The sequence below is a fragment of the Blastomyces dermatitidis genome, assembly GCF_000003525.1.
Source record: "Blastomyces dermatitidis ER-3 genomic scaffold supercont1.1, whole genome shotgun sequence".
NCBI classification, from domain to species: Eukaryota; Fungi; Ascomycota; class Eurotiomycetes; order Onygenales; family Ajellomycetaceae; genus Blastomyces; species Blastomyces dermatitidis.
In genome coordinates this window covers 7,052,685-7,073,236 of record NW_025544774.1, presented here as the reverse complement: position 1 = coordinate 7,073,236, position 20,552 = coordinate 7,052,685, and the positions used below count along the sequence as shown (strand labels likewise).

At 46.2% G+C, this 20,552-nt stretch overlaps 8 protein-coding genes across 10 annotated transcripts; 2 read left to right on the top strand and 6 right to left on the bottom strand.

The window, feature by feature from the left end:
• Nucleotides 1-529: 529 nt before the first annotated feature.
• On the bottom strand, nucleotides 530-5,123 carry BDCG_00985. Of its 2 annotated transcripts, XM_045416506.1 has the most exons (3): nucleotides 4,951-5,052; nucleotides 2,631-4,876; nucleotides 762-2,527 (listed from the first exon to the last, which is right to left on the bottom strand). In XM_045416506.1, the coding sequence occupies exons 2-3, from the start codon at nucleotides 2,954-2,956 to the stop codon at nucleotides 1,222-1,224; spliced, it is 1,632 nt and encodes a 543-aa protein (XP_045279388.1). In that variant the 5' UTR covers nucleotides 2,957-4,876; nucleotides 4,951-5,052; the 3' UTR covers nucleotides 762-1,221. The 2 variants fall into 2 exon arrangements, with proteins under 2 accessions (XP_045272215.1, XP_045279388.1); XM_045416505.1 differs by having other exon boundaries at nucleotides 530-2,527; nucleotides 2,631-5,123.
• A 48-nt stretch (nucleotides 5,124-5,171) lies between these two features.
• On the bottom strand, nucleotides 5,172-7,270 carry BDCG_00983 (DNA-directed RNA polymerase I, II, and III subunit RPABC1). The gene is made up of 3 exons (XM_045416504.1): nucleotides 6,974-7,270; nucleotides 6,818-6,900; nucleotides 5,172-6,727 (listed from the first exon to the last, which is right to left on the bottom strand). The coding sequence occupies exons 1-3, from the start codon at nucleotides 7,073-7,075 to the stop codon at nucleotides 6,202-6,204; spliced, it is 711 nt and encodes a 236-aa protein (XP_045272214.1). The 5' UTR covers nucleotides 7,076-7,270; the 3' UTR covers nucleotides 5,172-6,201.
• A 34-nt stretch (nucleotides 7,271-7,304) lies between these two features.
• BDCG_00982 (nuclear segregation protein) lies at nucleotides 7,305-10,182 on the top strand. The gene is made up of 3 exons (XM_045416503.1): nucleotides 7,305-7,709; nucleotides 7,784-8,959; nucleotides 9,035-10,182. The coding sequence occupies exons 1-3, from the start codon at nucleotides 7,578-7,580 to the stop codon at nucleotides 9,242-9,244; spliced, it is 1,518 nt and encodes a 505-aa protein (XP_045272213.1). The 5' UTR covers nucleotides 7,305-7,577; the 3' UTR covers nucleotides 9,245-10,182.
• Nucleotides 10,183-10,727: 545 nt separating this feature from the next.
• On the bottom strand, nucleotides 10,728-13,872 carry BDCG_00980. Of its 2 annotated transcripts, XM_045416501.1 has the most exons (3): nucleotides 13,319-13,872; nucleotides 11,753-13,232; nucleotides 10,728-11,512 (listed from the first exon to the last, which is right to left on the bottom strand). In XM_045416501.1, exons 1-2 carry the CDS (start codon nucleotides 13,325-13,327, stop codon nucleotides 12,906-12,908), a joined length of 336 nt encoding a protein of 111 aa, XP_045279387.1. In that variant the 5' UTR covers nucleotides 13,328-13,872; the 3' UTR covers nucleotides 10,728-11,512; nucleotides 11,753-12,905. The 2 variants fall into 2 exon arrangements, with proteins under 2 accessions (XP_045279387.1, XP_045272211.1); XM_045416500.1 differs by having other exon boundaries at nucleotides 10,728-13,232.
• On the top strand, nucleotides 11,336-11,923 carry BDCG_00981 (uncharacterized protein; the record flags this gene model as incomplete). Its single annotated transcript, XM_045416502.1, has 2 exons — nucleotides 11,336-11,565; nucleotides 11,704-11,923. 2 exons carry the CDS (start codon nucleotides 11,336-11,338, stop codon nucleotides 11,921-11,923), a joined length of 450 nt encoding a protein of 149 aa, XP_045272212.1.
• Nucleotides 13,873-14,116: 244 nt separating the features above from the next.
• On the bottom strand, nucleotides 14,117-16,277 carry BDCG_00979 (uncharacterized protein). Its single transcript, XM_045416499.1, has one exon. It carries the CDS (start codon nucleotides 15,808-15,810, stop codon nucleotides 15,184-15,186), a length of 627 nt encoding a protein of 208 aa, XP_045272210.1. The 5' UTR covers nucleotides 15,811-16,277; the 3' UTR covers nucleotides 14,117-15,183.
• Nucleotides 16,278-16,554: 277 nt separating this feature from the next.
• Nucleotides 16,555-17,188, bottom strand: BDCG_16245 (uncharacterized protein; the record flags this gene model as incomplete). The annotated part of the gene is made up of 2 exons (XM_045425496.1): nucleotides 16,555-16,773; nucleotides 16,898-17,188. The coding sequence occupies 2 exons, from the start codon at nucleotides 17,186-17,188 to the stop codon at nucleotides 16,555-16,557; spliced, it is 510 nt and encodes a 169-aa protein (XP_045279386.1).
• Nucleotides 17,189-17,204: 16 nt separating this feature from the next.
• On the bottom strand, nucleotides 17,205-20,126 carry BDCG_16244 (uncharacterized protein; the record flags this gene model as incomplete). The annotated part of the gene is made up of 9 exons (XM_045425495.1): nucleotides 17,205-17,606; nucleotides 17,628-17,761; nucleotides 17,953-18,079; nucleotides 18,142-18,592; nucleotides 18,891-18,986; nucleotides 19,120-19,386; nucleotides 19,505-19,753; nucleotides 19,856-19,932; nucleotides 19,989-20,126. 9 exons carry the CDS (start codon nucleotides 20,124-20,126, stop codon nucleotides 17,205-17,207), a joined length of 1,941 nt encoding a protein of 646 aa, XP_045279385.1.
• Between the last annotated feature and the right edge of the window lie 426 nt (nucleotides 20,127-20,552).

The following is a 20,552-nucleotide window of genomic DNA, read 5'->3' as shown; positions in this document are numbered from 1 at the left end:
GGTAGTTAACCACTTCAAGCCGCCAATATTTGTGACATGAGGTGCCGGGCTGTGGTTTCATCGCTAGCCTTTCAGAATAACAAAATTAACCCCGATGTAGAGAAAAAAAAAATGAGTACAGCAAACCCATATCATACTATCTGACGATCTCAACGAAGAGAAGAAGCTTTTTTCCCAAGGCTGATGAGTTGGCACAGGCGGAAAGACCTCTAGGTTCTTCCTCTGGCATGGATTTTGATTCGATTCTTTATTCAGTCTGTTTTTGAATATTAGTTCCGCATATACTGTTAAGGTGTTACCTTGTTTGTCTCTCCAGCTAACCATTGCGAGATTGCTCCGTTGCAATTACTATGTATGGGTTCAGCGCCGTAGCACAAGCACGGGCACAGGCACAGGCACGGACAAACTCGATGCATCAGATGCTTGCCCGATGCATGCAGTGAGTTTCAATAAGAGCCGGTTGCTCAAGTGCCCTTCGGAGAGGAAACATGCGAAACCAACTAAGTTATTAATGATAGCTTGTTGCGGATTCAGATATGTACGGGGTTATGCTGTGCAAGATTGACTTGCATGTATTTACGTAGCTGGGAGGCCAAATCGGAGTGTGAATATGCGGAAAGAATGCAAATAAATGAAATTCAGGTTTATTGATATAGAATGAGGGGAATGCGAATTATTCATGCCGTTTCTGAGCTTTTCACCTCTCGAATCAGAGCTTTTCTAACGTGCTGTTACACAACTAAGTTACTCTATGTTCTGATAAAGCGGCCATTGGTTCAACAAGGGAGAGCGAGCCCCCTTTTTTCATTTTTCGCCAGGTGAGGTAGAAGCGATTCGGCACATGTAGTCATCAATCTATATAATCACTTACATGCCACATGAGCAACAGCTCAGAAGCCATAGATTCAGTCCAATTCATAATTTCTAAGAGCATAGAGGTCATCGCCAAACAATATTTACACATAAAATGTTGAAACCAATAAACACCTTTATAAAAGCCCGCCACTGCTACGATAAAGGAGCCTTAGCAAAACAAGTAATAAGATAGCAAGACATGAAAAGACAGCGTGGTATCATAAACATTAAAACATTCGTTCTCTTTGGTCCGAAAAACATCGTTGTACACTATACTCTGTAGGTCGGGGTTATAACCCCCTGCTCGAATGGCTCACCCTTGGAGCAAATCGTAAGAAATCCCACGCATAATTTGTTTTTTTTTTTTTATATTTTATATTTTCGTATTCGCTTTCCTGATTTAGCAAGTTTCCCAAGTCGAGTCGTTAAGTTGGAGTCGCCGCGGCCCCATGGAGCTAGTATCGATACGGTCTTCATCTTCACGTGGTGGCCTAATAGGTCGGGATTCTCGATGCTGGTCATGGAGGCCTGGGCCAGTGGCGGATCCAGTGGCAGATCCGGTGGTAGATCCAGAATTATTTGGGGATAGTGATAGTAAATTAGTGACTGCGTCAAGGAATTGGCGGCTTCGACGACAAGATTGTGGTCTCTTGAGTCTTGGTTCGGGAGGTGGGATAAAGGTAGGGGCATTTGCTGCACAAGGAGAAGCTGTAGCTGGTGCCGCTTGCATGCCTGTAAAAAACCCTCCCAACCTCCCATGCCATATAAACAGTCCTTAGGCGGTGGTTCAGGTGTTACAGTGCTTATTGTGTCTGAAGCTGTAGCTTCTGGAGTATTTGGGACGGAGCCAGGTTGGTCAAAGGGAAAGGGCTTTTGGGAATCTCGATCGGTTATGACATCTTCATCTCGTTCTAGCCGATGACATGGAGCCACCCTAGATCCTGATAAGCTGTTCTTTTCTGGATACCCGTTATTCGCATGAGCTAGGGGAGCGGGTCGGATTTCTTGGTAAGTTGGCATTTCCGCTTCTGTGTCAAGGCGAATCCCAACATCAGTTGCAAGATCAGCGTCACTGCCCCATTGGTGGGTTGTAATCGTAGCACTGCGGGAGAACTTTTGGTCACTAGCTTCACTGACAGAACCAATTTGGTACTTTTGTTTCTTCACACCTCTGTCTCGCATGAATGATCCAATAACAATCGCATTAGATATCGCCGTAGCGACTAGAACTTCGAGAGATGCAAATAGAGAGCGGTATTGCTGGTTTCCATGACGTTCAATCACGGCCGGTACACGGTAACATGTCATTACGACGAGGATCAGGGACAAGGAGAAGAGGATAGTGAGAGAGAGTTTTCGCCTTGTAGGCATAGTCGAAGCAAATATGATAGGAATCGGAAAAGCGACGAGAAGGATATCTGTAGCGGCATCACAGGCACCCATGGCCACCAGGTGTGCATATCCCTGCCGGCATTCGGGTGCGGGCATCGGGCTGACCTGCCAGTAGTCCTGGAATGGTTGGCATTCCGCTAATGTGGAAATTACCACTGCAGCAAATGTAACAACAAGGAAGAAACGGATAAAATTCAACATCAGTTGAAAGGAGCGCCGCCAGGTCTGCGCGGTGAGTCGTGTGAGGAACTCAGCGATGGTATATTTAGCAGTCCAGATGCTGAGGAATATGATTATTAGTCGAGAAACAATCTTCTGTAGGCGAGTTGAACTACAAGGGATGCGCTGCGACAAAAGCCTATCTAGAATTGCTGAGAACTTACAACAGCGCATAGAATATCCTTGCTCCCAAAACCAGCCCGCTTCCAATCTCCCGTCGACGAAGCTGAATATCTGAAATATTTGCTGCAATCATGTTGTTCGTGCCGTAAAGAAGAACCAAATGGACCAGTCCCATGCGGATGAGCAATGGGATGACACTGATGAGCATAACCCAGTCTTCCGGGAACAGAACTTGGGTTCGAATATACCGGCCAAGAATTCGAACAAAAATAATCGCGAGGGAGAACCCGGTACACCACCAACTAACCAGGAGAGTGGGTATCACATCCCACCTGGTTAGCTCGTCAGGCGCATTGCTCGAATACATTCGAGTAACAACCCTCGATATACTGTTATGAGCGCCAGATCTTTCGGCGTGAGAACCGGGGGGGTGATGGTATTATGACCTTCCGCCTGGTCAGCTTCACAAAGTAAATGGCACCGGCACTGGTGCACGTTCCAGAGTTTTCTTCCCTCTCCGAACGCCTTTCCTGTAGTTGCTCTCGGATGGCTATCTTCCAACCCCCATCAGGTCAGAGTGGTGTGCGCATTTAAGGTAGCTCAGGTTAAAAATGGATAAGTTGCATCGACAATTCAAAGGATAACGTCCTGTCAAAAGAGGGTGGCACCGTTTAACAGTGCTCGTGAGCTATGTTTCACGGGAGATAACATATGTTGGGAATCACGGGAAGGGTTACAATGTGGGAAAACACAAGGCAAAACGGCAGCGTGTCGGGCAAAGGTTGAAAGTATTTATGGACCACTTGAAGATTCTAACGATAAGAGGTCGTGGGATGATTTCTTGGTAAGCTGGGGATAGGGAGGACTTCTGAAAGAACAAAGGAGGGCTCACTGATCATGCAATCTCCAGAAGCACAAATATTTAAAGTAGATGGCAATGATGAAGAAAATAAGCCCTGGGGATGCGGAATGCAATAATGCAACGTCATCCCAACCGAATAAAATGTCGACCAGGCATTCGGGAAACCAAGCCTTGTACTTCTCAGTACAAATAAATTCTACTACTGATAGTGTTGCGATTTCCAATACTTTGGAAAAGTACGGATAGGAACCATAAAGGAAAACCCAAAGTAGCTATTCTAGCTGAAGAGTTCATACTAGCAGTTGAATTTTTCTTGTAATCATTTTGACAAGCCTGCAAGGGTAGGGAGGGTATCGATGAAATAATTGGGCCTGCTTGTACTTCGGGCTCTGCCAATTTTGTTGCTCGGAGCCGCTGACTTCTGGAATGTGGCGGTCTGGTAACCATGATCTCTGACAGGTTAAACAGACGGCCGAACATATTTCTTAATCACATCCAAAGCCAGCAAGCAGGAGTGACCAGACGTGCGCTAAAATAAGAAGTCGGGGATATGAACGAGGTGATACTCATTGTTATACAACAGTATTTTCGTTGCTCTCGTTGCTTTCGTTGCAGGCCCGTTAATTGCGCCGTCTATTGGGCCCGGAATAGGTTATAGGTACACCGCATGCGTAGTATCACGCAGCAACGAACCGGCCTAGGCGACTTTCTGGGGGAATTTTTGGAGCAACAAAGTATTTTATCCCTTAGTTCCGGAATTGCTATATCGATAAAGATAAGAGCATAGACTGTGTGGAGATAATATTGTTGAAATATTACCCTGTCGATAGAAAAGATAGCGGCTGATAAAATGGGCATGAATGGTTTGTTGAAGGGCTTAAATATGCCAAATGGCGGCCCTTGCGGTGCTCTCTCGCGCCACGTAGTAACATACCGCGACATCAAATGTAGCTGTGAAGATTATTAGGTCGTCGACAGGCGACAGTGTTAGCAGCCTGTAACAATAAGTAGTTGGGACGTTTTCGTTCTTTATCCGTCCCTCAGGAGGTAATTTGCTTTTCTCAAGCCATAATGAGCAACTTCGACCACTTTTTCTCCTGACGCTGTTTATATATTGCGCATTATTATGCGTTTTTAATAAATAATTCCCTGTAACAGGACAGGCAATTAATATCTGAATGGTTTCGAATCTGGCTGTGAGGGCTGCCGTTTTCCTGGACATGTTTTACTTCTCACTGCCCTGGCATACATCTGACGGGTGGGAAACGACCGCTGGCAGCTGGCATATTTGACCACCGAGGTCGCGGTAACGGTATCTTGAGGGCCCATCTGCAACATGGCCAATGTATCATGGATCGACCCAAGCACGTGGGGTGAAGGCGCGAGTCGAGGAACGACACACCTTGCTAGGCGGGTGCAAAACTCCTAGAGCCAAAGAAAGGGACGTTCTTCGGTTACATAAAAGTGGGATTATTCGCAAATCCAAATTTAGAACGCACCTGATGGAAATTGACCAAGTCGGAACTTTTGGAGCGAAGACGTTTTGTGCGACTGCTGGTGACTGGTGACATGTCAACGTGAAGTATTTCCTGTGGTTGAAAACCGCCTGAGCGAGCTTTTGGCGTCCTTGGATAAATATCCCAGCCTGGATTTGGGACGAATCAGGTTAGCGCAGAAAATGGTGTAAGGTGCGAAAGGTTTCAAGACAGTGTGTGTGTAGATTTGATTCAAGCTGGTTATCCTTGATCACCTCAGTCTTTTTTCTGCTTTACAATGTCAATATCATGCTCAGAGAGCAGCAGACGAATCGTCAGGAGCTCAGCAATTGCCTCCAGTCGGCAACAAGGCAGCTGAAGGCAAATCGCCAGTTTACGTCGGGGGAAACACGGTGATAAAATTCCAGGCAGAGCATTTTTTAACCGCAGAGATGGGAGTGAGGATGACATCTGCACCTATTGATTGATTGTATGCAACCGACCGTTTGTGAGAATGACCAAAACTGATTTGCTTCAAGTTTTAGTAGGTTACTCCTCTAGGCGATTCCGCAGAGAACAAAATAACAAGACCACCAATAAGTATGACAATCTTGTGTCATTTTCCTTTTATTCTCCTATAATTAAATTATTCCCTTTTGTCCAACCTGCCTTGAAATTCAGCGCGATTCATCCCTCCCTTCCTTCTTTTCCCCTTCCGGATATCAGAAACAGGAAAGCTTTTGAAGGCTTTCGCTCTTGTGTAAGCATGAAAGGTTAAGCTGATGCAATCTGACAATCAGAAAGCTGAATCAAAAAGAAAACGGAAATTGCGTAGTCTACACGCCCAAACGTTACAGCGATGCAATCAATAATTAAAAACTCAAGGTAAAACATATCAAACAAAGCTCCCTTCCCGACACCGTACGCCATTCTGCTCGTCGTGAATAAATAGTAAAAGTAAAGCGCGAAGACTACCCGAAATAGGGTAACGCTTACAATTTCGTCCATAAAGATTGGTGGTATACCGATGATCTGATAGAGAGGACAAAGGCGAGGTTGTGTGGGGCCGGTCCATCCACCCTCCCATTTGGCTGATTCTTTAATCAGCGAGGAGTAAGGGGTAAGAGACACAGTCTGATCCTTCAAAGTCCTGCTCATCCGTCAAATAATCCGAGTCGGGGTATTTTGCCAAGGAGGAGAGGCCAGGGTATTCCGCGTTCCCTTATGGAATACCAGTTCATACATTATGCAACACCTAGACATGGATGCGCCCGTTTAGGTAACCCAGCGGTAGCTGGCATATCGGCCAGCCGTTTCACTCTTTCTAATGATCTTCACAACCTGTCCTCGTCGCAGACCTAGGTATTTCGCCACGGGGTCTCCACTCTGGATACGCGGAAGCTGAGATTCCTTTAACCGATATCGTTGAAGGAGCCGTTTCTTCTCCTCCGCACTTAGAAGAACGTGCTTGGGTACTAACTCGTGATGTGTAATGTTGACTAGGAGTTCCTGTTCTTGAAAATGTTCGCAGAAACGGCCTGGTATACTATTGAGAACTCGTATGGCGGATGGGGAAATTGGCGTTTGGCTAATGAAGATGCCGGTGTGGTAGTTTTGTTCGTCTATGAAATGGTTAAACGCACGGACTTGTTTTGTTCCAACGCTGTGTATATCGGGACAGAATTCAACGTAAATAGTACCGCACTCGGGGACTGGGTTTGGTTTTAAAGTTGTGGGGAGGGGAGTGTATCTGTCCATCATTGCCTGTGAAGGCCGGGCGCTGATTTTCATCTTATTGCGACTATCCACCCACCGCAAACCAAGGCGATCAGTACTCTGTGCAGGAAGAGCAAAAATCGGTAATAACACGGAAACACATATTGTCACGTACTCAGGAAACCCAAGCGCGTCTGAATATCGCGTTCTGAACTCGTCGAGAGGAATTTTTATCTCTTCTTCGGTCACTTCGTAGCCCTGAATACAACACCCAAAAGCGTATCAGCAATCGCACATATATAGGGGGCGCGAAACGGGAATTAAGGCATACCCGATCAGCCAGCATCTCGAAAACTGTTCTCCATGTGCGCCAGAGCCTCGTCATCTCACGATCCGCGTCCGCAGACGCCCTCGAGTATTCTTCATCCGCCATGGCGAGCTAGGCTCGTTTGCCGTGTTCTGTAAGAAGCGGTTTAGCCTTGGAACAAAATAAAAATACAGAGCGAAGGAAGCAGACCAAACCGCGTGTATGGCGGAGGCAAGCAATAGGTTTGACGTGGAGGCTGATGTTGGTGGAAGGTGTAGAAATGTCAATGTCAATGTCTGATTTTTTTCTTTTCGGTGGTGGCTTGGTTTGGCTGTACTTTCTCGAAAAATCGATGCAACGCCCAAAGAGGCTAGGCGCACAGGCCACCCCGTTGTGTTGCGGCCAGATTTATTCCCCGTGTTGATTTTTTTTTCCCCTTTTCACCAGATTCCGCTGCCGTCCGCCCTGTCGTTAATATTCTGTAGTGCTGCAATCTCAATTCTCATTGCCAGGTTCGCGGTTTGTTCTTTATACTACAACCCACTTAGGCATTGAACAGCGCTACGTTGTTCTACGGAATTCATTACGGCACGATCTACATTGGTTCTGTCCAGCACATCTGTCCACAATGGCCGCTGATACCAAAGCCCAGGCTCCGTCGGATGGGCACAAGACAAGGCCTGAGAATCCCAGCGAAGAGGCCTATAAGGCTAATCTGGCTCGTGCGGAGAATGAATTGGCCTCTATCCAAAAGAGAATGGTACGTGTAACCGCCGCTTTCTACGTGCTGCGCCTTTCCTTGGCTTGATACTGACTGTAGACCATATAATATAGGAAGAGATAAAGGCCAAAATCAATGTGGCCAAACCAAACAACCAAGACTCTCCAACCGCTAAGAGGGCTCAGGAATTGCGTGCTGAACTTGCCTCAATCCGTCAGCAACAGCAGGGTTTCAAGGCCTCTCGAAACAGTATCCAGGAAAAGATGAATGCTCTTGAGGCCAATATCAAATCCCGTGTTGCTGAACAAAAGGCCTCGCGTTCCCGCATCGCCTTCAAAAGTGTTGATGAAATCGACAAGGAAATCCAACGGCTCGAGAAGCAAGTTGATTCAGGCACCATGAAGTTGGTTGAAGAACGGAAAAACCTCGCTGAAATCTCGAACCTCAGAAAGCAACGAAAGGGTTTCTCTGGCTTTGAGGAATCTCAAAAAGTTATTGACGACTTGAAGTCACAGCTCAGCGAACTAAAGAAATCCCTGGACAATCCAGAGGCCAAGGCCCTGAGCGATAGATACTCCACGATCCAGCAAGAGCTAGACGCCATGAAAGCTGAACAGGACGCTGCTTTTAAGAACTTGAACGCTCTTCGGGACGAGCGCACAAGGATCCATGGCGAGCAGCAGAAGGCGTACACCGCAGTCCGGGAAATTAAAGATAATTATTACAAAGCGCGTAGAGCATATAAGGAGTACGAAGATGAACTTTACCGCATTCGTCGAGAACGCCAGAAGGCTGAACGGGAGTCATATGAGCGGGAGAAGAAGAAGAAGATTGCTGATAAAAAGCTGGAAGAGGCTTCCCGGCCAGCCTACACTGATGAGATCCTAACCGCCCAGGGCCTCATTCGACACTTTGACCCCTCGTACGATTTCTCTACTTTGGGCCTGGAAAAGGATAAGAAGGGACGAGGTGGTGGTTACCGTGCCGAAGTGGGACGCACTGTTGATGCATCTGATCTGAAGGGCATCAAGATCATAAAGAAAGATGACCGAGAGGAAAATTACTTCATGGGAGGCACTGGCGGAAAGAAGGGCAAGAAGGGCAAGAAGAACTCGGCAGCCAGCTCTCCAGCTCCCGCCCAATTCAACCTCTCTTTTGGTGTTATCGAGGATTTGGCAAGCGTCAAAGCAGACCCCCCAATGAGCCAAGCGGATGTTCCAGCCCTTGTTGCAAAACTAGCTGAGAAGATCACCAACTGGAAGGCCCAGCAGGCCGCTAAGACCGCTGAGGTAAAAATTTACTTTTTCAGCGGTAGAGCCCAGTATGCTTTTAGTCGTGCAGCGAAGCTAACTTTTTTTTCATAGAACATCAAGAAGGCCCAAGAAGAAATCGACCGCCTCGATGAGGAGGATACAAACGCCAAAGAGAAGCAAGCGACAGATGCTGCTCGCAAACCTGCTCTCCAGAGCGAGGGTGCTAATGGGCACGTCTCTGCTCCTGCGGAGCTTAAGCAGGAGAAAGATGCGGTCGCCCATGCAGCTGAAGAGCTTCAGAAAGCCTCCCTGGAGGTTTAAATGTGATAAACGACAGATCTAACCTGGCAGTGGAACCTACAGCCCCCGGTGCGAACCCAGCTCGTCCGTATAATTTTTTATTTTATTTTCCAATTCTTGGATATATCATTCGGTTGCTCGCCCTCCCTTTCTTTCTTTCTTTTTTCTTTTTCTTTTTTCTTTTTTTTTTCTTTTCTTTTTTTTCCTTTTCTTTTCTTTTCGTCCTTCCTTCTACAAACACAATGAGCTGGATGTACTCTTTGACGGCCTTCGTCTCCGCGCAGTGAACAAAAAAAAAAAAAAAAAAAAAAAAAAAGGGAAAAATAATAGTGATGGATTGTTTAACTCCGCTTTCTAGTTTGGTCATTTTTCTTGTCCTTGTCAGGCAACCCTGATAGCTAACATTGATACACTGTTTCTATATATATATCCATATATATATATGAATAGATACCTGTTTTGTCCCTGCTTTCTTGACGTGTATTACGATCATGTGGAGCTTGTATCCGTTTCTCCTCTTTTCTGCTGTCGTTTGTTTTCTCGTTTCCTTCCCTTTAGCATATTGTATTATTTTTTCAGTTCTGCTCCGATATCAGCGTATATAACATTGTTATCATTTTATTTATTCAAAGTCACTATAATATTCGTCTCTTTCTTTTCCGTTTTCCTATCCCGTTTTGATAACAGATGATACCAGGGCCCAGCCTTCACCCCGGGCCTATTTGCTCTATTCCAGTATGTTACGTTACTTTGCTTCCTTGAGGTGGCTTCGTAGGACAGGCTTGAAAGCGCTTTCCACTTGTCCACTTGAGACAATCACTCACTGCCTCTCAAGGCTTGTCAGTGCTTATTCCCCAACTTTATCCCGTTATTCAGCCGTCAACTCTGGCCAAGTACCTAGTTCCTCCCGCCATATTTCGACCATTTTCTATCCATCTCCAAAGGTTATCCAATATGTCCACCTACAGCGTCCCACACCGCACTAGTTGACGGCAGTGTATCATTTTTTCCATGGTAGATGGATATCGACTATACCCTTCCAAACACAAATCTGGCCCATGTTGGTGTCAACCGCTTTAATCCCCATCTCCGCCCCACCGACTAGGGTAGCGTAGGTCTGTCTAGCTAAATGCGCACTGGGAAGTCTCGATGTAGCTCTAGTGGGTACGTGTAGGTGTGTATAGCATACACACTTTGGTCGATCAGGCACTTGGATAGTATTCATATATAGTTAACGTACTACCCCCCACCCCAGACTACGACTCTATAATCGATAAGCGATGCATTGCCGGGCATGGCTCCGGATTCCTACAATTGAGAAGGCGTGCAGGTATCAATCAATTCCAAGTGTTCCACTTCCTTGGGTCATAAAGCAGTCTATCAATTATTGAACGGCCAAAGAGATCATTCGAAAACGTAATCGAGCAAGAAAGCAAAAATTAAAAGAGCGATGTTGGGAGACTTCCCTTTGAAGGACAGAATCGCGGGAATTACCGGCGGCGGATCAGGTATTTTTAACATTTACTTCCTAAACCCCCGAAGGATAAATAAGAAAAAAGCCCTCAAGCTAATCGATAGAGCGAAATTAAGGAATCGGCCTCTCCTTCGTCAAACAAGCACTATCCCTCAACGCCAAAGTGCTCATCGGCGGTCTAAGACTTAATGCAGAGGCTCAGAAGCTCGTTTCCCGGCAAAAATAATCTTAATAAGAATGGTGATTCCGGGCGCCATTCCGTATCCATAGCATTGTACCATGCGACGTAACGAAATGGGACGGGCTACAAAACCTGGTCGAGAAAGTGAGGGAGATATTTGGGGATATTCCAGATGTATATGAACCATATGGGGCGCCATCTTTGAGCCGGTCTAGTACCCCTTCCCTTCTCTTCCCATTACACGGTCATTCTTATCCTCCATTTTACCTTCATTATTCATTCCATATTATGTGGGCGGTCCCAATGTGTCCCAATTTGCCGACGCAAAAAGAAAAATCTGGAGAAAGGAAAGAAAGGAGAAAATCGGAGAGGAAAATCATATACAATACATCACGAACAAAAAACAGCAAGACAAGCCAAAGCCTATATTTACACACCTCCATCGCGTTATATATCCATGGCTAGCCCCGCTCCAATTTCTGGCTCGACAGCGAGCAGGAAGAAAACCGCCACGGAACGCTGGACACCAACATATCTCATATCTCATCCGATAAAATTCACGCGTATGGCGGTGCGCGCGCTGCTCGGGCGGAAGAAGCAGGGTGTTGTGCTGCTCATAGCCTCCGTTGCCGGGCTGGATGAGGTATATAGAGTAAGCCGCTATATGCTGCATCTAATCATGCAATTGTAGGGTTTGTGAAATCCATGGCGGTAGCGGAGCAGGGTTAAGGTTGTTGGGATCTGTCCGGGGTAATCTTTTTTTTTTTTCTTGTTTTCTCTGCGGTTCCTGATTGCTAGCTAACTTGGACTGGGAAATTTGAAAAGAATCACCGACACCCCTATCTGGGACAACGACGAAGAATTATTGTCATACTTCTGGTCTGATAGGGCACAGATGCTGAGGCCGGAGCTCAGCGCCGCATCCATGGTGGATCTAATTCAGAAGGGCGAATATACCTGTGGTGCTATATTTTTGGAGGCTGGGGAGGTTAGCAAAGTATCTTTAAGGGGTTTGATAATGATCCTGGGAATATTGGGAAGATAGAGGCGTTGCCGGGAGTGAAGACAGTTGGCAAAGTGATGAAGAGTGAGATGGAGAAGTTATGATAACCTCTAGAATTTTATGGCGCAATTCTTCTGCTTGATTTTGTTTTCTTTGTTGGGTTTTTATTTTTATTGTTTTTGCTCTTAACCATCGTAAAAATCAGGGTACGGGACGGGGAGTAGTTGGACATTATTAACATCTGAGTTAAGTTACGAATGATGACTGAAACAAATAGCTATTATGATTGCCGGAACAACCAATTAGTTAAAAGACGCTCTTTGCCGGGTTATGTACAGACCTGCATTCCTTGCCCTAGAATGGTTGGTAACACAGAAAATACCAATAGGGATAGGTGAAGGTTGTCCAATCATGCAATGCTCGTGAGGTAATGAATTCGGTGTCTGGAAGTAAAAGGTTCTAGATATATTAGATATATTGGTAGCGTAGATATAGAAGAACTACACTAGGGATCCCAATTAACTCATGAAAATGAAGCACTGTCACATGAAAAAAAAAGAGGCCTGAAAGCATATTAAATAAAATTGTATTCATGAGAGGTACAGAGTATGGTATACATGGAGAAGTAGAGATACGAACAACAAGCGGTAAAAATAAATAGCAATAAAACAAGCAGGGACAATCGTTGCATATGAGCCATTTCTGCGCCTAGAAACAAATCAAAAATCAAAAATTAAAAATAAAATAAGGATAAGGAAAATAAGGAAAAGAAGTATAAAAGAAATGTTGATAGTACGGCGGGAGGGCTTGCCGCAAACTCCATCTATGGATCAGGCACCACTCCCTATGCACAATCTCCTGACGAACAGAAGTATATACCAACAAAACAGGCCCCCCGAATAATACATAACACATGTATACTATCCGGGTTTCTCCTCATCTCGTCTCTGCATCGCTTAACAAGGAAAGAAAAAAAAAACAAGAAAAAACGAAAAAAAAAAGAAAAGAAAAGAAAAGAAAATGTTTAAAACAGAATATCCAAGCAGCAGCAACACGCCAAACCGGCTAACAGGCCGGCACAGAGGCCGCCTCCCGTTCCGCGACTGCTACCTCTATTGTCGACATAATGTCCTTGAGGCGATGGCCCGCCCTGGGGTGCATAGTACATAGGTTGTTGCTGGTAACCCTGTTGTGGTGGATAGTATTGCCCTTGTGGTTGGACGTACTGTTGGGGCTGGTTGTAGTAGTCTGCAGCGGCGGATTGGGGTTGGCCATATGGACCTGGCTGGGGTTGATAGGGCCCTGCATCTTGGTGGACGGGTGGTGGGTAGGATGGGGGAGCACCGGCTTTCTAGAGACGTTTTAAGATAGAGTTAGTATTGGGATGGGTCTAGGGGGGAAAGTTGCATGTTGGTTTTGGCATTGGTGTTTACGAACGTCAGCCATTTTTTGTTCTTTTATTGATGGTAGTAGGTAGAGTTGTCTCTCTTGCTTTTCCACTTATTTATTTTGTGAGATAGTTTATGAAATGTGCTCTCGACAGTTATCTGCTTGGGTGGATCTGGATCCCCGAGGGGTTGACTATAGTAGGAGTGGTAGCGGGATGGCACGGTATACGCGGTTGAAAGAAATAGAGCAAAAGGTTGGATATAGAAACGTTTGATCGATGTCACAGAAGGAACTGGAGGAGCAGAAAGATAAATGTGACCAATATATGTGGAACCGAGGATCGGCTTTATTATGGCGGGAGATTATTATTAGCGTTGGAGGAGCGAATGACTAATCCGCGTCTGGGCCTAGTGGCGCCAAGATGGATGCCAAGCCACAGCCCACAGCCACGCTGCCCGTGTTCAGCCGCGTCATCATTGGTGGGCCAGGCAGTGCAGTGCAGGCATCCGAGATCTGCGCCGGACTGTGGCCGATGCGATGGATGAAGCATGAAGCTCGCTCTCTGTGATGCCAACCAGGCCAAGGATTAATAAAAGTTGATAGAGATTTTTGTGCGAGCTGCATACGCAGTACATACATACCACCATCATGGGTAGCGCGGGGTTAGATAACACTACATTTGGATACGCTGTAGAAATCAAAATCTCCCGGCCGAAATAAAAACCGAGCATACGCTGTACGCTGTAGTTACGCTGTAGTTACTCCGTAGTTATACACCTTTGAACATGGTGCCAAAAGAAGTTGATCATGACCCACTTTTCTGGACCACAATGTTCAATTTTAGCACACTCACTCCACACCTCATACATAATAATACAACCCATATTACTGATAAAGACTGACTGTCCTCATTCCCCTTCTCAGTATCCAGCTTCTTATTAGTGTGTAGAGATGTAGATTGGAGGGTTAAAAACTGGAATTAGTATTAGAAAGACCTAGAATAGAATGAGTTAGAATCTCAAGAAATATGAAAAATCAATATTATTGAGAGAGTGTAGAGATAATAATGTGCGGGATATGTCTAGTACCACGTACTTTAAAAGCTAATGGGGAGTATACTGCCATGGGTCCACAGTTGAAATTGGTTGGAACCATTGCTCAGCTGCACCATGTTCAGTTTTGTTGGCAACCACGTTCAACTGTAGCCCGATAAAAAACCTTCACATCCAAATGCAGTCACCAGGTAATATCCCGATTTCCCTCTCTTGCCTGACTTCAAACCAACACATGCATTGCCAGAAGATATATCCCCTACAAAATTTTGAGAAATGTACATTAAAATCAAATCATTAAGAACAACCGTATACCCCTAGGTAGTGTCAAAACAGGAAAACAGAACCACTCAAACATCCTTAGAACGCCTCTCGTTGGATATCATAATAAACACGGGGAAAAAAAGAAAGGAAAGGCCCATTCTTATCATCGTCAACAGAAGCCAAGATGATTCGCACTCGGGCATGAAAGAACAACCGGAGAGGAAGGCGGAAAGAAACACCAGATGGGCTCCTAAGCACACAATAGCCGTATTGTGAAATCTCGGATTCCTCACCCAGAGACCTGGACGATGGTTCAATGATGTGTCTCAAAATCTCGAGACCCTGACCATTTTTGGATAATTCCAACATTCGATCAAGAAGAAAGGGCGAGCGAGGTTGAATACAGGGCAACTTTGGGAGTGACTTCTTGCCTCCCTTTGTGGGTCAGCCGCGAGTCATTGCCGCAGCATTCTCCCTGAATATCGGATTCGGTGAAAGTGAATTTTATATGCAAACAATGCACTCCGGTCGAAAAAGCAGCTGATACTCTCATCTCACAGATTCCATAACAACGCCTCAGAAAAACCCCCCCCTTTATTAATGCCGTGCCCGTCGACCAGAACCTCTCCCACCTCCATACTGGCGGGGATCAACAGTCCGGTAAGACCCAGTGCGTTTGCTATAAGACCTCTCCGATTGCGACGGCGTCGACAATTCCTCAAACACCTCCACAACATCCTCCCCCGATGATGGCGAAGATGCACTGGAACTGAAAACCTCAATCACCTCCGGCCGTCGTCGATGTGATTGAGGGCGGCGAGGAGGCCTGCTGTCGTCTGTCACTGTCGTCGTGTCATCGATAACAGTAGTTCGGCCGCCGAAAATGAGGAATAGAATCCATATAACTAGCACGAAGCCGCCGACTGTGCCGACTACTATACCCACTACTGTGCCGGGGGAGGAGGTGAAGGAGGAGTAGGTCGACGGGATTGATATCATGCGGTCGCGGCGCTGGAGGTGGGAGGAGGAAGATGATATCGATTGTGTTATGTCTCTGGTTTTGGCCATGAGAGATCTACCGAGGGAGGGTGCTGAGAAAGCATTGTGTTGGGATGATAGGGAGGCTCGTTTTTGTGGGTTAGACAAAGGATCTATCTGTGCGATATCTCGGGCGAAGTTTTGCAGGCTACCTGAGGCAGCTGTGAATAATGGTACAGGCGCCATTTTGTGGATAGGATTTGGTATTGACCATGAGATACCAAAAATGTATTGAAATAGTCACGGGTTTGTCTCATATGTAGTTAGCAGCAATTTTTTCAGATGCGTTTCTGGGAAGAGGGTCGGTGAGTCTGGGAGGCGGGACGTCCAAGGATGTATATAGGTAGTAGATAAAGAAGGGAGCTGGCTGTTTTGGAGGGCAATTGTGACGTAGTTAACTAAACAGTTAGTTATATACTAGTAAAGGTGAAAACGAGTGTTGATACAACAATGCCAACAGCAGAAATGAGAGAAGAATAAAAAGATGAAAAGAAGCAAGGCTAGAGAAAGAGAACAGAGAAGAAAATATGAAGCTGGGTGCAATTGAGATCGAAGATGCAGCCGGGTTGGCAATATTTCTTGATTATTCTAATATTGGTTCCCAGCCTCATGTTTATTTGCGAATGGCGGGGGATGACATAGAGGGCTTGGCGTATCCTGGGTGGCTGATTGGTCGTGGCTAGTGCTGCCAAGACATTGCCCTACATTAGGCAAATCTAGCGATCACCGGCTGGGCGCAATCATAGAGGAATAGAATATATAACAAGGAGGGAATTTTATAGAAGCGTGAAATATTGAAGCAATACTCCGTATATGGGAGCTACCATTCATTTTCTAATCTCACAATATTTACAGCTAAATCTGCTAAGGGAAAAAAAAAAAAAAAAAAAAAAAAACTCTGCTCCTTCGCGCTTCTTCCAGGCGGGGCCATCAACAAGAGTGAGTGACATCCCGCATTCCTGTCCTAACCGCCTCCCGATACTCCAGAACAAGACGCTCAAGCTTGGCTCCTTTCCCATCCAACGCCCATAGCGTAATGCCAACCGTGTTCTTTCCCTGATAATTGAGGATGCCATGGGGGATAGGGAAGCTGGTCTGTGGACCGAGGTTGCTGACATACTTGCCAAACTGGAATCCGTTCACGTATAGCTATACGCGGTACGTGGAAGGTGACGAGTTGATTCCTGGGAATGTGAAATACAGAGGCACATCCCATCCGCGTGGGATATTGAGATTAAATTCCGTGGTTAAATTCCGTGGTGAAAAAACCTACTCCCGCACCCACCCACAACGCCGTCGGTAATGGGGCTTGCAGACTTCCAGGACTGGGTGGGGGGGGGTTTGGTTGATGCCAGCCCTGTCGCTCAATGTATAGACCCCCCTCATTCAGTGGTCCACGGAAGCGATCTTGGTAATCCTCTCCGCCTAGATTGCCCGCCAACTTCCAAGTGACCCTTGACTGCAGGCGTCCGAAAAGTTTGTAATGCTGAATGCCGCGCGGATTCTTTGTAGAATCCGCACCGATGACGTAGTCCTGACCTAGACTCATGTTGTCGACGAGCATAGTGAAAACGTATTTCTCACCGGCTTTCAGTTTGGGGAAGGAATATATGTTGGTGCTGCTTGCTCCCAAGATAGCTCTTGCCCTTCCAGGATCCAATGTGACTCCCATTGAGCCATGCTGAATTCCCAAACCCAAAACCGCCTTGCGTCTCAAAGGAGATGCCCGTCTCAATTCCACTGGCGACGAAGTGTCCTCGATAGACGAGGTAGCCCGTATGGTAGCCATAGTCCGAGGCATGCAGGGAAGTCGGGGTCGTAAGTGGGCGCAAGGTATTATTGGTCTTCTTATGATCAGCAACAGTCCATAACGAATCGTCATAATCCTCCTGGAGCTCCGGTAGCGAATCGATGTACTTCCATTCCAGGCTCTCCAAGTCTGGGAGGTCAATTTTCAGAGCCACATATTCAATTGAGGTGGTCTAGATGCCATGGTCATCCACTTTATGTACGACTTTTTCTCCATTGATATGCAGTGTGCTAGTGTTTTTTGGAGCACCGATGATCTCAATTGGCGTGGTGGTGTTAAAATCTGCGGTAATATGAAGTTCACTTCCACGAACGAAAGCAGTCCGCACTAGGTATCCAGCCTTTACAATGATTGAGGAAGCGGTGTTTTCAAACGTGCTGAAACCCGGGGTCTATCCACTGCGGGGAACTTTAGGGATCTAGTAGTTATAAGTAGAGTTGCGGTCTATATATAGGTTTCATTAGCATTTTGGGTTTCTTCTTGATAACGCCTCCCCGTTCTGAAGGACATATGCTTACCGAGTATGAAAACAGACAGATCGCCAATATCCACAATGCGGCGTTCCCGCATCGTCTCCCAGTTAAGAACAACATAATCATCCACTTTCTTGATTGTCATATCATGCGAGGGTCCTTCAACCAGAAGCTATCGAGCTCGTGGACACAGCAAGCTCATGGCGTTCATTTTCCCCGCCGTAAACAACCAACACCTTGCGGTCCCCAAACTTCTTCCATGTGAATATCTCGGCAGTCGAGTAGAAAATATTTAGTTCCCGCGACGTCGTAGTCTGTAACGTAGATTTTAGAATCTCTGCCATTTAGTGTCAAAGTGCCGTTTAGTTGGGGCATGATCAAGCGCCCAACACTTGTTGGGAGCTTCAATTTGTAGTTCGTTGAAGCTTTTGAGCTGTATTCGGAATGCCTTAATACAAAAAAGGACGAATCGGACAACCTTCCGATCAGTGAGGTGACTGTTAATGTTGGTGTGGTCGTAAACTTTGAAATAGACCAATGGCCAGGAACGGCATTCATGAAGGAAGGTGACGCTTTCATAAAGTTGCCAATCAGCCTAAGTTCGCCATATTTTTCGCGGGTGATGTTGCGGTCTTTCAGATATAGGAGCCCCGTAGTCGTATGATGTGTAGCCTCCTGGATGGCCCTAGGTTTCCCTAGTTTGTTCCACCAAAAGTCGATATGCAACAATTAGAGAATGCATTTAAAATGAAAAAGCGGAAGACGGAGAATACAGGAGGGAAATAGTCACACGTACCATGTAGAGATTCAAAAATACATTCCCAAAGCTGAAATTGTTCTTGTAGAAGACTCTTTAGAACTCGCGGTTCAGAAGTCGAGCACATTTATCAAGCCCAGCCCCGCCCCAAGGGTCATATGCCCCAGCCTGGAACTAATCTTCTATCAGTAAATGAATACAATATCTATTTAGGAGCTGCACATACCTCGACAAGGGCGTAAGGTGTGATGGGACTTTGGATGAGGTGGAGCTGCCGCCAATGGGTGGACAAAAATCTAGGAGGCTAGAAGTCGGGATTGGCCTAGAACAAAGTTAGAATCAGATATAGGAGAGTGAATAGATTCCCACAACATACACAATTGAACCCAAGCCTTCGCAAACAAATTAGCATTGCATTATAGAAGTTTCTTTTTCGGATGGCTTCAGCAACTTACGGATATTTATCGTGGCCGTAGATGTCAACCTCACCCTTCCCTGTCCCAGGAGCGTTGTTACCAGCAGCCCATGCATCGTTGCTAATCATGGGCACCACGATCCCAGCCTTTCTGGCTTGATCAATTACGTATTGCATATAATCCCCGTCGGGAAAATCATGGATGCGCAGGGAGAGTGTATGCTCATTTTCTGGCTGGTATAATATCACTGGTCCCCCGTTCGTGATTTGCGCTTTGGCCACTGGTGACGCAATATGGGCGATATAACTATTTTCTATAGTCAGATATTTTTGTGCGGGGAGGACAAAGAGACATAGAAGCAAAGGGAGTACTTGTCTGTTGCAGCAAGATAATCCTTATCGCTAGTCCGAAATTGGCCTCTCACGCGTTGTAGCCAGCCAGGAAAACCCCCACCAGACACTTCTGCGTTGATGCATGGGCCAGGTCGAGCAAGAGATATATCCCAGCTTCGGTGGCCGCCTCAAAGAATGGTTCCCAGGCGAAGATGCCCTCGGCTGTGTATTCACCAGGTTTTCCCCCGGTCAAGGCCCAGTTGGTATAGAAAGAGACACAATTGAAACCGAGGGCTTTGATATTCTGGAAAATATCGAGCCATAGTGACGGAACGGGCAAGCTCCATCGAAATGGTCAGTCCCATAAATGACTAGCTCGAGGAAAAACAGGGGTGCAGGGGTGCAGGGAAGGATGAGGAGGATTTAACATCCGTTAAACATACCGAAACGGATGGAATTCAGCGCTAAATATCATGATCCTTTCTCCATTGATGAACAGAGATTCATTGTCCCATTTTACCTGCTATAGGTTAGAATAGCTGTGATCGATTTCAGGGTATCCTAAGAGCCACAAACAATATCTTGAAGCAAATCACGCTTTGCAGGATCCGGATGCTCAATGACGGTGAATCCTCCCAGCTTACGGTCCACGACAACAACAGCAGCGGACTGAAGTGCCAGGAACGCGATTGCGCATGCAGAAAGGAACCTCATGGTTGCGACTCGAAGTGGCCCTAGACTACAGGGAATGAGTAGAAGAGTCGTCCCAGCTTTTCATCCGAGCGGCGCCATCGCCGTATTCTTATATTCGCCCCTCCAACGCACGCGAGACCCAAGCGTGACCCTGGAAACCAAGGGGGATAACACAAGGGAGCGCAAAGGGTATGGTATGTGTTCATAGCAGGATCTTCCATTACCTAGGGTTCACTGTCCCCAATAAATGAGAAATAGGGCGCCGTTGTACTTGTACCCCTAGCTTCCTCCACATCCTTAACTCCATTGGTATAGCAGGGCTGATTCACATGGGGCGTTTTGTGGAAGGGACCTAGGTATCTAACACTTTATATAAGCCTAATAAGCCCTCCACTGCCGTGACTGATGTAGATCTTCCCAGTATGATTGCAATGAATTGAAAGCGTT

Bases quoted from the DNA above. Each gene is read 5' to 3' on its own strand.
- BDCG_00983 (XM_045416504.1), bottom strand. From the start codon at position 7,075: ATGGCGGATGAAGAATACTCGAGGGCGTCTGCGGACGCGGATCGTGAG. The intron at 6,901-6,973 runs GTATGCCTTAAT...TGTTGTATTCAG, and splicing joins TCGAGATGCTGGCTGATCGG to GGCTACGAAGTGACCGAAGA. The intron at 6,728-6,817 runs GTACGTGACAAT...GTGGGTGGATAG, and splicing joins GACGCGCTTGGGTTTCCTGA to TCGCAATAAGATGAAAATCA.
- BDCG_00985 (XM_045416505.1), bottom strand. From the start codon at position 2,956: ATGTATTCGAGCAATGCGCCTGACGAGCTAACCAGGTGGGATGTGATA. The intron at 2,528-2,630 runs GTAAGTTCTCAG...CATATTCCTCAG, and splicing joins AGGATATTCTATGCGCTGTT to CATCTGGACTGCTAAATATA.
- BDCG_00979 (XM_045416499.1), bottom strand. From the start codon at position 15,810: ATGGCGCCTGTACCATTATTCACAGCTGCCTCAGGTAGCCTGCAAAAC.
- BDCG_00982 (XM_045416503.1), top strand. From the start codon at position 7,578: ATGGCCGCTGATACCAAAGCCCAGGCTCCGTCGGATGGGCACAAGACA. The intron at 7,710-7,783 runs GTACGTGTAACC...CATATAATATAG, and splicing joins CCTCTATCCAAAAGAGAATG to GAAGAGATAAAGGCCAAAAT. The intron at 8,960-9,034 runs GTAAAAATTTAC...TTTTTTTCATAG, and splicing joins AGGCCGCTAAGACCGCTGAG to AACATCAAGAAGGCCCAAGA.